Raw genomic sequence first — 13,873 nt, forward strand, 5'->3', positions numbered from 1 at the left:
TCCTGGAATCTCTTAATGGACAGATACAGACACCTCAAGCTGTCATATAACCCATATGGAGGCCTGACCTCTTTGGTACACCATTAAACACAATACTAAGACAATCCTAAACAGAGCTATCATATGTTCCTCTCTTCTGTTCCTTTGACAAAACGTCAACACAGAATGTGTTGGGATGACTGACAATGCGAGTGCATGTGCATAATACATAAGGTGGTATCTCTTACGTTATCCTTTCTCCCCTTCTCTCTCAGTCTGAGATGTTGCTGCAGCACCAGTCTAATCCCTGCCTGATGAACAAGGGGAAGAAGACACCTTTAGATCTGGCCTGCGAGTTTGGGAGACTGAAGGTATGAAAGTATTGCACGACGAAATTTCACTTGTCTCAAATTGTTCGAAATAAAACCTAAATGTGTGTAAATACTAGTGCTGTCATATTAGCGCATTATTAACGGCGTTGACGCAAACCAATTTTAATGGCGTCAATTTTATTAACGGCGTTAACGCATTTTTATTTTTTTTCTCACGAGCACTACGCCGGATGTAGCTCAACTGGAAGCAAAACAATAGGTGCGCCGTTTTCGCTTGGAAGCTAAGCTAACGTTACAAGTTGAAATGAATGAATGGTGAGCGCAATACGGCGAAATGAATGATAAGACGTGGTTCCCTTGACAAGACCGAAGTGGGATGAGCTATTTGTTATTGTGAATTGAGCTATCATCATCGTAGCTATCCAGTCTGAAATACCACTCGATGGCCGAGCACACAGCTGATGCTAACTCTGCGCCCCCTCGTCATAGCCAGACACGAAGGGATGACTATGGACAGAAACACATGGACACCACAACGAAGAACAAACTCACTGCAGCCATCGCTAAATGATGCTACTACGTGTAGCCTATTAGCGTTGTGGAGGACGAGGATCTAGCTGATATTATACACATCACATCCAACGACAGGACCTAAAGTCTGACTGCTATGTTCACCCCTCTCTCTCTCTCTCTCTCTCTCTCTCTCTCATGCTCAGTTCAATTAGAACTTTGCAACAACAATATTGCCAAAGCAATTAAAACACATCAGAAAAACATAGAAATATACAACTCATACAGATAACAAAAATAATAACAATAATAAAAACAGACTGAAAGTTAATTTTATTTTGTTAACCCTTGTTTACCTAAATTGTGCACTTCATAATTTTATTTTGCACCGCCCTGTTCGGCAGTTGTTTTTCAATAAAATAAAACATTTTCAGAAAGCAAGCCAATACACTTTTTAATGTTGATAAAAGTATTAAAATGAAAGAAAGAAAAATTGTGATTAATTGCGATTAATCGCAAGTTAACTATGACACAAATGCAATTAATCGCGATTAAATATTTTAATAGCTTGACAGCACTAGTAAATACCTATAGGTATCTGCACACAGCGCAATACAGTTTTTTGGGGTCATTTCCTTTGCTATAATAAGCATGCCTCCAATTTTTGATCGGAGTGGGATTCATCATTCAGCACACATGGGTGAAAGCAGAGTTGGACAGTTAAAAATCTATTTATTTTTTCTCTTCTCTTCAGAAAATATAAGAGAAATTCAAAAGAACACTGCCGCGTGAAGCTCAGTATCACCTTCCTCATTATGTGTTTAGCATCATCTTTATTGTAGCCCTCAAGGTGTATGTTTCTCACTGCCATTATTAACGTCATCAATACAAGAATATCCCATATACATGCCTCTGGGTTTTAAAGACTGGTACTGATATTTCATATAGCAACTGGATATCATAAAAGAATGCATTGTGAGGAAGTTCCTTATATCACAAGTTTGCCTCAAGGGACTTTACAATCTGTACACAATACGACCCTCGCTTCGGATAAGTCAAATTTATATAAAACAAAAGCCTCCAAAGTCACCAGAGCCTAACTTATACTGGAGGCCGATATCAATATGTGAGAATTAAAACAAGATTACAAGTCAACAGCCACGCTAGCGGCTGTGTGTGAGTACAACAAAGCTTTGAGCTAAATGCTAACAAAAGCATGCTAACTTACTCACAATGACATCTAACATGTTGATGTTTACCGGGTATAATGTAGATCATTGTCACCATCTTAGTTTAGCAAGTTTGTTGATTAGCTCAAAACACAAAGAACGACTGAGGATGATGAGAATGTAATTTATTTTGTGGCTATTTGGTCCCAACCTAAAGTAATGGACAAATTAAAACTGATTGTGCTGGGCAATATGGAGCAAAACGAATCTCACAATATTTTAACCAAATAGCTTGATATTGATAATGCAACTATATTGCATTATTGAAAACTAGTGCTTTTACAGAAGATTTACGTATGGAAATATACCTGTGGAGCAAACGTTACTACTGCTCTGTGAAATCTCTTTTCTGTTTCTTCAAGAATGTGCTAATATTTATTCAGGAAGTGCAGTTAGTGACCGTGTGGGCTCCTCGGTAACTCTGACAGCTTTACAGTTTAGTTGTGGGAGGCGGGGCTTAGCATAGGGTCTCTTCCTTGTCACTTATCTGATGGCATATATACCAATACCAATGTGTTTGTCTGTAATAAAGGGAAATGACCTGCATAAGGATCAGTGCTGGAGGATCATATAATGCCATTTTGTAGTCCATTTATTCATATAGTCCTTCTAATCCAATTATTAGCATGTGCAAAAGCCCTATTTGGCCCTTTTTGGATGGGGATGGCCAATGTCAAACGCGAGCGATAGCTTAAATGAAGTGACCCAGAGCTAAATTAAGCTTGCATGAGCGAAAGGAAAATAGGCTTCAGCGGCTCTTTTTGGATGTGCGCGCACACTGTAACATTAAAAGGATTGCACATTGCAGTGTGTTGTACTGTTTCTCTGTCACATCGGCGGATGAGCCTGGCTAGGAGATGTATAGCTCGCCCTGTAATTCAGAATTAGACACACACACACATTTCCTATGCCTGTTAAATGTTCTCTCGTCAGGTCTGAGTCTGCAGTTTAGCTGTGAAAGAATAGAAGGCTTTGGGCTGTTTTGTGACACACAGACTTTGTGAGTGAGTGAGTTTGTGGGTGAGTGGAGGCTATGGTATATTTAGACAGCTGCTGAGTAGTGGATAAGCCTCTCTGTACTACCTTGTCCCTATATATACTGTAAGTCACCATATATATTATTTCAGTCAATATATTTTTACCCCCAAACCTCATGGCGTTGCATTTATATTTAAGTACTTCTAATGCTGTAATTCTTGCCCCGATTCTGCCACTCCTCTGATCTCACAACTCACACTCATTTTGGTGTCTTTGATTTCTCCTCAGGTGGCTCAGTTGCTGCTGAGCAGTAACATGGTGGCTGCGCTGTTAGAAGGGGAGGGCAGGCACGACAACATGGACTCTCCATCCACCACTCCCCTCCACCTGGCAGCCAGGAATGGACACAAAGACATAATCAAGTAAGATTACAGAAAGTAAGCACTGTTTGAACCGCACTGGAATAGATTTCTGACACATGGTCACTTTCGGCCGTCTCATCTTCCCAGCAGCTTCTGTCTACTTCACCCACAGCTACTGTTACTGCTACTTATGCCACCAATACAACTGCTGCTGCTGCTACTACTACGACTGGAGTTACATTTTAGTTTTTACTGCGACCAACATCCTCACTACTGGGGCTGTCAGCACTAACCATAGTACATAAGAAGTTATTGAGTCACCGGGACGTCGCCCATTGTTTGTTTTTTTGTTGTTGCCATCTTGGTTGTTGGCAACCTCTGTGGCACCAACAGTAATAGTGGTAGCATAAGCCTACTGCTTATATGCTACCACTATTACTCTTGGTGCCACTATATCCACTGTAAAATAACAACACAATAAACAACCACTAAATCTACGACAACAAATATTTTTACTGCTACTATCAAGATCGCCATAACTAGGGCAGTCAATGCTACTTCTTCTACTGTTGCTGCTAATATCTTGACAGTACAGCTTGTGTTATTACCGGTACATTTACTACCACTGCTATTACCATTATTATTGCCATTATCACTCCTCTGACACTTCACAGAATACCGTGTCAGGCCTTATTTCACAGCTGCAGGTGCGCAACATTTCCCCTCAGGTAGCTTCAGAAAATACAACCAGTAACAATCTCCTTTTTTCTACACTGCAGTGATATTTAATCCACATTTTTCCGTTACCTAAGAACGACTTGCTGTGTGTGTTTTTTATTTTTTATGCCAGCGTGTCTGTGTAAATATGTATGTGATTAGCCAAGTAACTCCACCCTGCCTCTCGGGTGCATGCAGCTAACGATTATCAGATCTCTTTTGCAACACCCTCTCCATCCTCCTCTCTCATTCTCCTGAACTTGGAAAATTAATAGGAGACATAAAGGAGGAAAGACGAGCTTTCAACACAAACATATGAAAAAAGATCACTGCATTAGCACACGAGTTTATTCAGAGTTTACTCAGCAGAATTTGCCTGTGATCTCCCACTAAGGGATTTATGTCTCTTCAAAGAGTCTCTGTCTCTTCCACAGCAGACGTCTTATCGTACCTACTTTTTGTGCAGCTGGAGAAGTTTTCTGGGTCTGGTTCAAACTTGAGCTGCAAGAATGTGCACACAGACAAGCAAAAGATACGATTTTGTCCCAAGGGAAGATGTGGAGACTTTATTGATAGCTAGTATCATATATACACTCCATGTATGTGGGAAGGTAACAGTTCTAAGTATTAATTATGATAAAAATAAAAAAAAATCTGTATTTTGTAGTAGTAGTAAACTGCTGTGCACAGTCTGTCAGCTATGATGTGTGAAATACCATAAGGGATGTAATCAAGACTGACTATTTTACAAGAAATAGACTAATATATGAGTAGTCATCACGAAGAGAACGATCACAGAGAATAATTTTGTGTGGAGACTTGTAATATCAAGACCTTTTTTCCTTTTCTTTTTTTACTTACTTGTCTGACTGGTAACCTGCTGTTACAGTAAAGGAAGTAGCTGCAGAAGTGTTGGCATTCACTGTGGAAATTGGCAGCAAGGCTGTGTTGGTAGTGGGTTAACATTCAGAGAACATCCTACAGCACTGCTTCAGTGTTTTCATCAGAAGAACCCGACTCAACGTTCACACAGCGAGCCGAGGACCTCCTCCACTTGCAACTGCACTCTGGATACAACGCCACCAGCATTCAGCCGCATTTCTAAGCGTGTGTGTGTGTGTGTGTGGGCGGATGAGTGGGGGGTATATGGCTTAATGAGATGTCGCAGATGTCTGTAACAGTTGAATGGAGGAATCTGTTTTCTGAGGGGTTTCCTGCGGCCTTACATGAGTGCTTCTGCTTTAATTACCCAGGTTGCTGCTCAAAGCCGGTATTGACATCAACAGAGCCACCAAAGCCGGGACGTCTCTGCACGAGGCTGCCCTCTATGGCAAAATGGAAGTAGTGCGGCTGCTGCTTGATGTAAGTGAAGGTGTAAAATATTATAGTTCAGCTGATGTGGGATTTTGAAGGCTGACACGGATGTTTGTTATATTGACGGTGTATATACAAAGATAATTGCAAACTAACACAACTTCACAGTGCAATTGTTATGCTTTAATAAAGGAAAGAGGCCTTTTAAGGGAGGGTTTTGTTATTAAACTGAACCTCACCCACAGTAATCCCACAGTGTGTTTGTGTGTGTGTGTGTGTTTTTCTAGGCGGGCATCAATGTGAACATGCGCAACACGTACAACCAGACAGCTTTGGATATCGTCAACCAGTTCACCACCTCCACAGCCAGCAGGGAAATCAAACAGTTGCTGAGAGGTTAGTGGCTCTTAAAAACAAGTTTTCCTTGGGAATTCATTGATGCTTTTATGAAGAGTGGATTTGCTCTTTGACGGAGATAGAGGCATCATAAACAGAATAGAGATACAAGATGTGTCTGTATCTTTCTGTCTCTGTGCAGAGGCGTCAAGCTCTCTCCAGGTCAGAGCGGTGAAGGACTACTGGAACCTCCACGACCCCACCGCTCTTAACCTCCGGGCTGGAGATCTTGTTATGGTATTTGTTTTTGTTTTTGTGTTTCTTGACAAAAAAAAACAACCTTCTCTTTAATGACTGCTTGCTTCAGTAAGTAAGCATCATCCCTGTTTGTGCTTGACTTGTAGCAAACTGGTGGCAAATTTCTGCCATTCTCCTGCTTTATGTCTTCCATAATGTTATGTTATTAACAGTGGCTCCAACTAACAACTTTTTTCTTTTTACTCTTTGTTAGCTTTGTTTGCAAAGTAGTTTGTTCATTTCTATTGGGATTGAAAGATTACAGATGGGGTTAATGCTTTTGTTTTTAGTGTACACGTTGAAGGCCATTGAGATAAATCCTCCAATGGAAATATAAACAATGATGAAAGTTTTTAATCAAAATTAAGCATTTTACGGATTGGTAACAAAGTATTATTGGGTGTTTTTTGGGTAGATTTTTCAATTGAGATTCAATATATGTCTTAGAGATAAATAACAAAAAATACTTAGCTATAAACTTAATATTTGAAAAAGTAAATGTGTATATATATATATATATATATAAATCACTCCAAGCGTTTACTTTCACTGAAAGTACTGCACTGTAATTCTTATATAACCTACATAATCCTGAGCCTGGATGTGCAGAGCTGCCTCTAAGGAAGTCAGGTGATGTAGAATAAAGAGCGACACAGTCCTCACAGGCTGCAGGTCGGGGTGGAAGGATGGGTCAAACAACCGCAGGAGCTTCTCTCAGGAGGCCGTTGTTCGCTTCCTGTATTTAACCAAAGGGGAAAGTTTACTTATTTTCACTTGTGTTACATTATGTACCTATGTAAATTTCATTAAAAAAAACATAATTTGTCCCTAAAATACAATCACTTCCTAAACCTAACAAAGTAGTTTTGTTGTATAACCAGGTTTGGCATTTCAGATTTAATATCCTGAAAACTGTTGCATGAGGATACATTGATCACACTGGTCTGAAGTATGCATGATGTTTGTAAACCCACACCACTCATTTCTAAAGCCCAATCTGTGTGTGAGAAATGAGCTATGTGGCATGGTATGCATTGTTAAAACGTCGCGACCATGACCTCATGCTCCAGGTAGCCCTTTGGGTGTTGGTTCAGATCGACGCGTTTGTAAAAAGAGAAGCTCATCTGTTCATCGAGACGGGCGATTGGAGGACGTAACAAACCGCTCCAGACACGTCTTATCCTTTAAGGCTTCAGATTACGAAATCTCATTTAACATTGTGCATATTTACTTTGCTGCACCTCTCCCAAGGGACAGCTTGTTGTGTGTTTTGTTCATGTCCGTGACCTCGCAATAATTACTGTAACATCGGTCACGTACATGGTACATTTCATGGTACATTTCCCCAGACTGGAACTACTTTAAAATCATTTCACTCTGCCTGTTCACTGGCGGGGGAATCACAGGCAGTGTAGGGAATTATACGATGAAGACTTTTGTGAGTGAAGGCTTGTTGTTGGGATTTGTGTGGGATGTTGCGCGGTAATTTAGTGTACCCTGAGCAAGGAGACCACAGCAGAGGAACAGGCACAAACTTGCTGCAGTCGCTCTCTCATTAACAACTTGTTATCGCATTCCCTCCCCCTCCACACACACACACACACATTTGCACGCGCACGCACACACACACTCGCTAGTTGCACTAATTCACGCACGTGCACATTTTGGTGTTTACGTGCTTACTGCTGTGTATTTCGATATCTTATAAACTTGTGACCTCCCAGACTCCTGTATGGGCTTGTATGTTGTTGTGCGGTGGTATCCTGTCAGAAGGCAGAGGTGTTTGTTTTTGTCCTCCCGTCACAGTGAATAGACTGTGTACTTTCAGCTCATTGGCTCTCTCATTATAGACTTAAAAACATGCCTGGAGGAGTCACACACTGCACATACTTAGAGTCGTGTGCAGTTGACAAGGGAAAATGTTATGAAAGCAAACCCCTCCAAGTTCCAAATTCTTCCCCCACCTTTTTTCCATCACTTTAACCAAAGTGCCCAGTCTTCACATCATGGTTGACTAATTTTTTTGAGACTGTTTACATTCCATGCTCTTGTCTAATGTGATTGGGAATTGTTGCGATGCTAATGCTGCTCACAGCGACACAAACGTGCTCATGATTTGTTGGTTGGTGTCAGGTCCTGGAGCAGCACTCAGACGGCCGCTGGAAAGGTCACATCCATGACACCCAGCGGGGGACGGACAGGGTGGGCTTCTTCCCTCCTTCAGTGGTGGAGGTCCTCAGCAGACGAGCAGGTAGACAAACAAGCAGCTCACACATGCGCAACAAATGCTGCTTCATGCAACACTACATTGTACTTTTTTTTCTCCACTACATTAGTGTTATCGGTACTTACTTTGCAGACTAACATTTTACTCTTCTCAAATATGAGGCACTGTTGGTTGAACTATCCAACGGTATATAATATTGAGTCAGAATGTTCATTCTTGACCTTCTAGTGCCGATTCTCATTCAACATGCAAGTATCACCAATCACAATTACATTCAACATTTCTACAATAAATGAAAGACATGTTGGATTTGGGAGTCCACCCACCCCCAAGAACATTTTGACTGAAAACTATGCAATTTCACATTATTTTGGACCATTATTGTTACCTTGGATAACGGCCAAATAACTTAAAGACAAAACTTGGCTATAGTTGAATTATTCTTTTGTTATTTTTCTATCAATCTAAAATTGCAGATTCTTAAAACATTGAACTTATGTATAATATTTGTATTTTGATCACACACAGACGTGAAAAAAAACAACTCAATTATAGCGCCCAGGTTGTCCCCTCCCCTCGTCCAGATTCTCTCGTCATTGTTTTTATGTTCGTACGGTGCAAAAAAATGCTGGCGCTACACGGTGTGGTGACAGGGTTATGAATTGCCCCAGAGGACCCGATGTGAAGAGGGAGGAGGAGGGTTCTGGCAGCTCGTGAGAAGTGCCAGTGTGCAAGAAAACGTCACGGTACGCCAAAGAGTAAATTGTAGAAGTACCGCTTACTACCGGCCCCTTCGAGCGCTGGAGGCCACTGAGATCATGTCGTACTCTGTCTACGATAACTCTGTGCCAGATGGAACCGCATACTGGGGACTTGACTTGACAGAGTGCGGTTAAACGGGCTAATCCAGGGCATTGGTTATATATCAGGGCTAAGAATATATCTAGACACTTGTACAAAGCAGGATCTATCATGTTGGCAGAGATGATCACTGGATGGTTCAGCATGCTTGAAAATCATTTGATTTAATCCCTTTGAATAAAAGGAATATGATCCCAATGTTTGTTTTGCAGCTGTAAAGCCACTGACATTCAAACAGCGGGACAAGCACAGCGAGAGGTCCAATAACAGCTACAGACATACACACACACAAGCACATACACACAAGCTAAAACACTTCATTTCAAGGTCCTCAAAAAGCCTGGAAACACACACAAATGTAGATATTCACACGCGGAGACACACATTAATAGGATTACTATGGCCAGATTGCAAAGTGTCAGCTCAGTGCTAAAGCCCTCACAGTCTGCGCTGGGATTGTGCGTGTGTGTAAGTGTGTGAGTGTGTGTGTGTGTGTGTGTGTGTGTGTGTGTGTGTGTGTGCGCTCATGCTTGAGGGAGAACAGACAAGAGAAAGAGAGTTTGACTTTAAGTCGGTGACAGGCTCTTTGCTTATGAGGCAAACTCAGTAGCGTGTATGTGTGTGCGCGTGTGTGTGTGTGTGTGCCTGAGTTCTGTGATAATGTCAATGGTGTCAGCAACTGTGGACCAACAACACACAAAGAAAAAGTAAGCCCTATAAGCGTCGCTGGTGATCTTACACTCTCTTTCAGCAGCCTCTTATGTAACACCAGTGGGGGATTTACGGTGAATTTGCTGGTTTTTAGCTGTTGTTCCAAATGCTCAATGAAGAAGAATATATGATAAAGTTCATAATGTGTTCGTAATACTTCAAAAGGGTGATTTCTGTTGCCGGCTTACAGTCTGTTCCAATACCTGTGCCTGCAGTTCAAACTGACAAAACACACATGCACGTACATGTGCTTCTTTCTCTCACTCATGCATTTCATCCTCAACTTAAACCTGTCTCCCTGACACTAGGGGGCACTCTCTCCCGGCAAGCCTCAATGACAAGCCAACGACAACACTTAACGTCCAGAGTTCCTCCCTCAAGCCATGGCTCCGCCCCTCAGACTGACGACTCATACATCCTTGGTTATGATCCCGCAGGTATGCACACACACACACACACACACACACACACACACACACACACACACACATATACAGAGACATACATATACATACATACATACACGTAGAATACAATGAGTCTGGGGGCCCTCATCTTTTTGAGGAAACATATTTCTTGTTGGAAAGTCAGTCAAACAAATACAAAAGTGCAAAACAACTACTAAGAGACCAAAAAGGGCCTCAAAGAGACTCTGTACAACCTCAGAGAGATGCTGTACGACCACAAAGAGACACGGTACGACCACAATAAGGCACAAAACGACTACAAACGAGGCAGTAGCCAAGTTTAGTTTGTAAATTGTTTGTTGTTGTGCTTTGTTGTAAGTCATTTATTGAATGAGTTGGGGAGGCAGGAGATGAATGATCTGACTAACTGCTCAAAGTACTTGATGATGGTCGAGGTGACTGCTGCTGGGCGGTGGTTATTCAAGCAGAGGGATATTATCAGTGGGCTGAGATCCTAGGCCTTTGTACCTCCACAGCCACCGAGTTGTTCTCAAAGCGTGAATAAAAAGTTTTCCATTTATCTGGGAGAGATGCCGACACTACCTCAGCATTTCTGGGTTTCCTTTTGTCGCCTCTGATGGTTCTTAGTCGAGACCACATGTGTCTGTTGGATCCATGGTAGTTAGACTCCACTTTGTGCCCGTGTTGTCTCTTAGCACTGCTGATAGCTCTCCGTAACACATACAGTAGCTTGCTGTTCGTCAGTGCAAAATGTGAGCCTGTGCTTTAAGTTGCACGGAGTTTCCCGTTAACCCAAGGTTTCTGATTTGGGAATGTCTGTACAGCAGTCCTAGCTACAACGTCATTGATCTGTGGGTTTATTCCAAGTTTCTGAGACATTTCCTTGCCCCATTTTGTGGCCATCTCAAAGCTCCTATTTCTGCCCTTAGGAGCGAGGATCAAGAAGTCATGTGGCATCTCTGGGTAGCCATGAGCAAGTCTTCAGTTTCTACTTCGGTTATTGTCGCATATGAAGCTAATAACTCCTGAGCGTCTGGTTTGACATGCGTTACATAATATGAATTTTCCCGGAGATATTTAGCTAATAAATAATTCCCATTGTTCAAAAGACACCAAAGTTATATTCTGAATGATAATTCATTCACAATCAGAATATCAATAAATACAGACGCAAATAATAAATTAATGATATAAAAGCATTCTGCCATTCCTGTTCCTCTAATTAGCATACAGTGCACAGTATAAAAACAGAATGCAGGCTTTTATTGGTGTGCAGGTGTTTTTTTAACAGGTAACAGGGTACAGCGAGAAAACACTGCTGCTCAGGCTTTGGTAACTGTGTGTGTTACTATTAGCACAGTACACATGATGCAGACACAAACTCCAACATCTCTACAGCTGTGAAAGTGGACTGACGATCTGATCCGTCTGTGATTAGCAGCTGCCATTTGAAACGGATGTCACGACGCAAATCCTTGTATGGTTTCCTGTGTCTTTCCATACATCCTCGGAGGAAGGGACTTGTGTGCAAGGAGAAGATCGTTGGGTCTTTGTTGTGCTAAAATATATATACACACACATACAATATATATATATATATATATATATATATATATATATATATATATATATATATATATATATACATACACACACACCACTCAAGCAACCTGACTTCTGAAAATTTTGAAGCCAATGTGGAAGTGCTTTAAAACTTGCATTATCATTCATTTAGTAAATGATGGTAATTTATAATCAAATAGATGGTAAAGCAGGGGATGCTTTAGTGCAGGGCTACCTTGGTACAGACGTCCAGTCTGTGAGTCGCCTTGTTTAATGTTCAGTTGTATTAAGCTCCACCCTCTCGTATCACTTCTGGTTACAAGAGACCAAGATGGCGACAGCAAACGCTGAACTCAAGACTTCAAAACCGTAATCCAACAAACCAAAGCAATGCACCGCTGTGATAACGGCCAGTGTAAATTTCCTCCGGAGATAATGAGAGTTGTATCTGATCATAGGATGCTCTGGATAAGGTTGTGATCTTGATGCAGACGCTGCCACCCCCCTTGTTCTTCCCCTATTGTATTGTCCAGTCATGACAGTGCAAAGAATAGCCCCATCTGGAACAATAGCTGAGGGGGTTGAGCTAAGTCTTTAACCATAATTTTGTCCCTTTTGAAAAGCTATCCTAATCCTAATCCATCTTGTTAGGTCTTTGTTGAAGGTCTCTCTATCAGAGGAGTGTGGTGGTGGGGTGGGACTTTTACATGTCTGTACCCAGGGGCCCCTTGTCTCATAATCCTTCCATGTTCCCAAGTTTCACATGTTCCTCTCAAACAGCACCCTGATCCCAGTCCCCTCTCGATGTTGCTCAGTGGCAGCTTAATCTAGTAGATCCTCTCCCGGCGACAGCGTGTGGGTCACACAGTGAGTGTGTGTCTAAAGTGTGTGTGTGTGTTTGTTAGGTGCTCCACCTGACAGTCAGCTCTCTGCCCCAGCTAGTGCTGCTAGCCCCACTCAGGACATTTGGGTCCTCAGGAGCTCTCCCACTGGTAAGGGTGTGGTCCCAAACCCTGCAGCCAACCAACCCTGTGTGAACCTGTTGACCAGATCCCATCCCAGCCATGCTGATAACCGCCTCTTTAAAGAAGCTTATTCCCATCTTTATCCCTTAATATCCCAGAGTCTTGACCTTGCCTTGCCCCCCCCCACCCTGCCAAATCCCTCATCCCCCATCCCACCCGCACCCCAATAATACGGTAACCATAACCTTTGACTTGTCTTGCAGCAGTTATAATGGTGAGCAGCACTCTTTTAAAGTCTTTTCTTCATGTGTTACTCCTGTATGTTGCAGTGACCTCCACCCTACACAGCAAAATATGAAAACAAATTGCACTTTTGTTTTTCATAAGCGAAGAGATAATGTCAGCGGATCACCAGATAATTGCAGAAATTAGCAACATTTTAAAGAAAGTTTTTTTTTGTTAAATATGAATGCGTTTCGAGAGATGCATAAGAGGATGGATAGCAATCAAAGCAGTTAATTAGCCTAGCTTAGCATAAAAGTTTACTATTTAGCATGTTATATCTTGCTAAGCTAACCTAATCAGCAGACGAGCCCTTCATTTAAGGGCACAGTATGTAGGATTCGGTGGCCACTGAGATCAACCAACTGAGTCTCCTCCCTTTCCAAGACCAACCTTCCCATCATATCGATGACTTCAGGAGCCCTGGAGGTCAGACGATGGCTCATGGCACCACGTTTTTTTTTACACTCTAACGGATCATGTCACTGTAGTCTTACAAGCATGGTGGTCGCGAGGTAACACAAAACCATGAAAGGCTCTCCAAAGCAAGCGTTTGGTTTGTTCGTTCTGGGCTACTGTAGAAACATGGAACATTTCTTAGTTTCAGGTGATCGTACGTTAATGAAAACATAGTTAAGAATATTGTACTCTATTTCAGCTAATAGTTCACCAGGAATCCTGCAGACTGTGCCTTTTAAACTGTTGAATAAGACCGCAAACACGCGCATATCCTAAAATGCTGAACTAATCCTTTAAAATAGGTCAATAGGAATTACATTTAA

General features: G+C 41.8%; 1 protein-coding gene across 1 annotated transcript in view; it reads left to right on the plus strand.

Annotated features, from left to right (window-relative positions):
- The window catches only part of LOC137789554 (caskin-2-like), a 49,620-nt gene that overhangs the window by 25,887 nt on the left and 9,860 nt on the right, over nucleotides 1–13,873 (plus strand). Inside the window, exons 6-12 of the mRNA XM_068583251.1 lie at nucleotides 255–350; nucleotides 3,317–3,450; nucleotides 5,361–5,469; nucleotides 5,709–5,817; nucleotides 5,960–6,054; nucleotides 8,188–8,305; nucleotides 10,162–10,290. Coding sequence (XP_068439352.1) covers nucleotides 255–350; nucleotides 3,317–3,450; nucleotides 5,361–5,469; nucleotides 5,709–5,817; nucleotides 5,960–6,054; nucleotides 8,188–8,305; nucleotides 10,162–10,290 — 790 coding nt within the window. The remainder of the gene's footprint in view (nucleotides 1–254; nucleotides 351–3,316; nucleotides 3,451–5,360; nucleotides 5,470–5,708; nucleotides 5,818–5,959; nucleotides 6,055–8,187; nucleotides 8,306–10,161; nucleotides 10,291–13,873) is intronic.

Source organism: Clinocottus analis, unplaced genomic scaffold (assembly GCF_023055335.1).
Source record: "Clinocottus analis isolate CAN_PGR_092001 unplaced genomic scaffold, fCliAna1.0.p SCAF_19, whole genome shotgun sequence".
Classification (NCBI taxonomy): Eukaryota; Metazoa; Chordata; class Actinopteri; order Perciformes; family Cottidae; genus Clinocottus; species Clinocottus analis.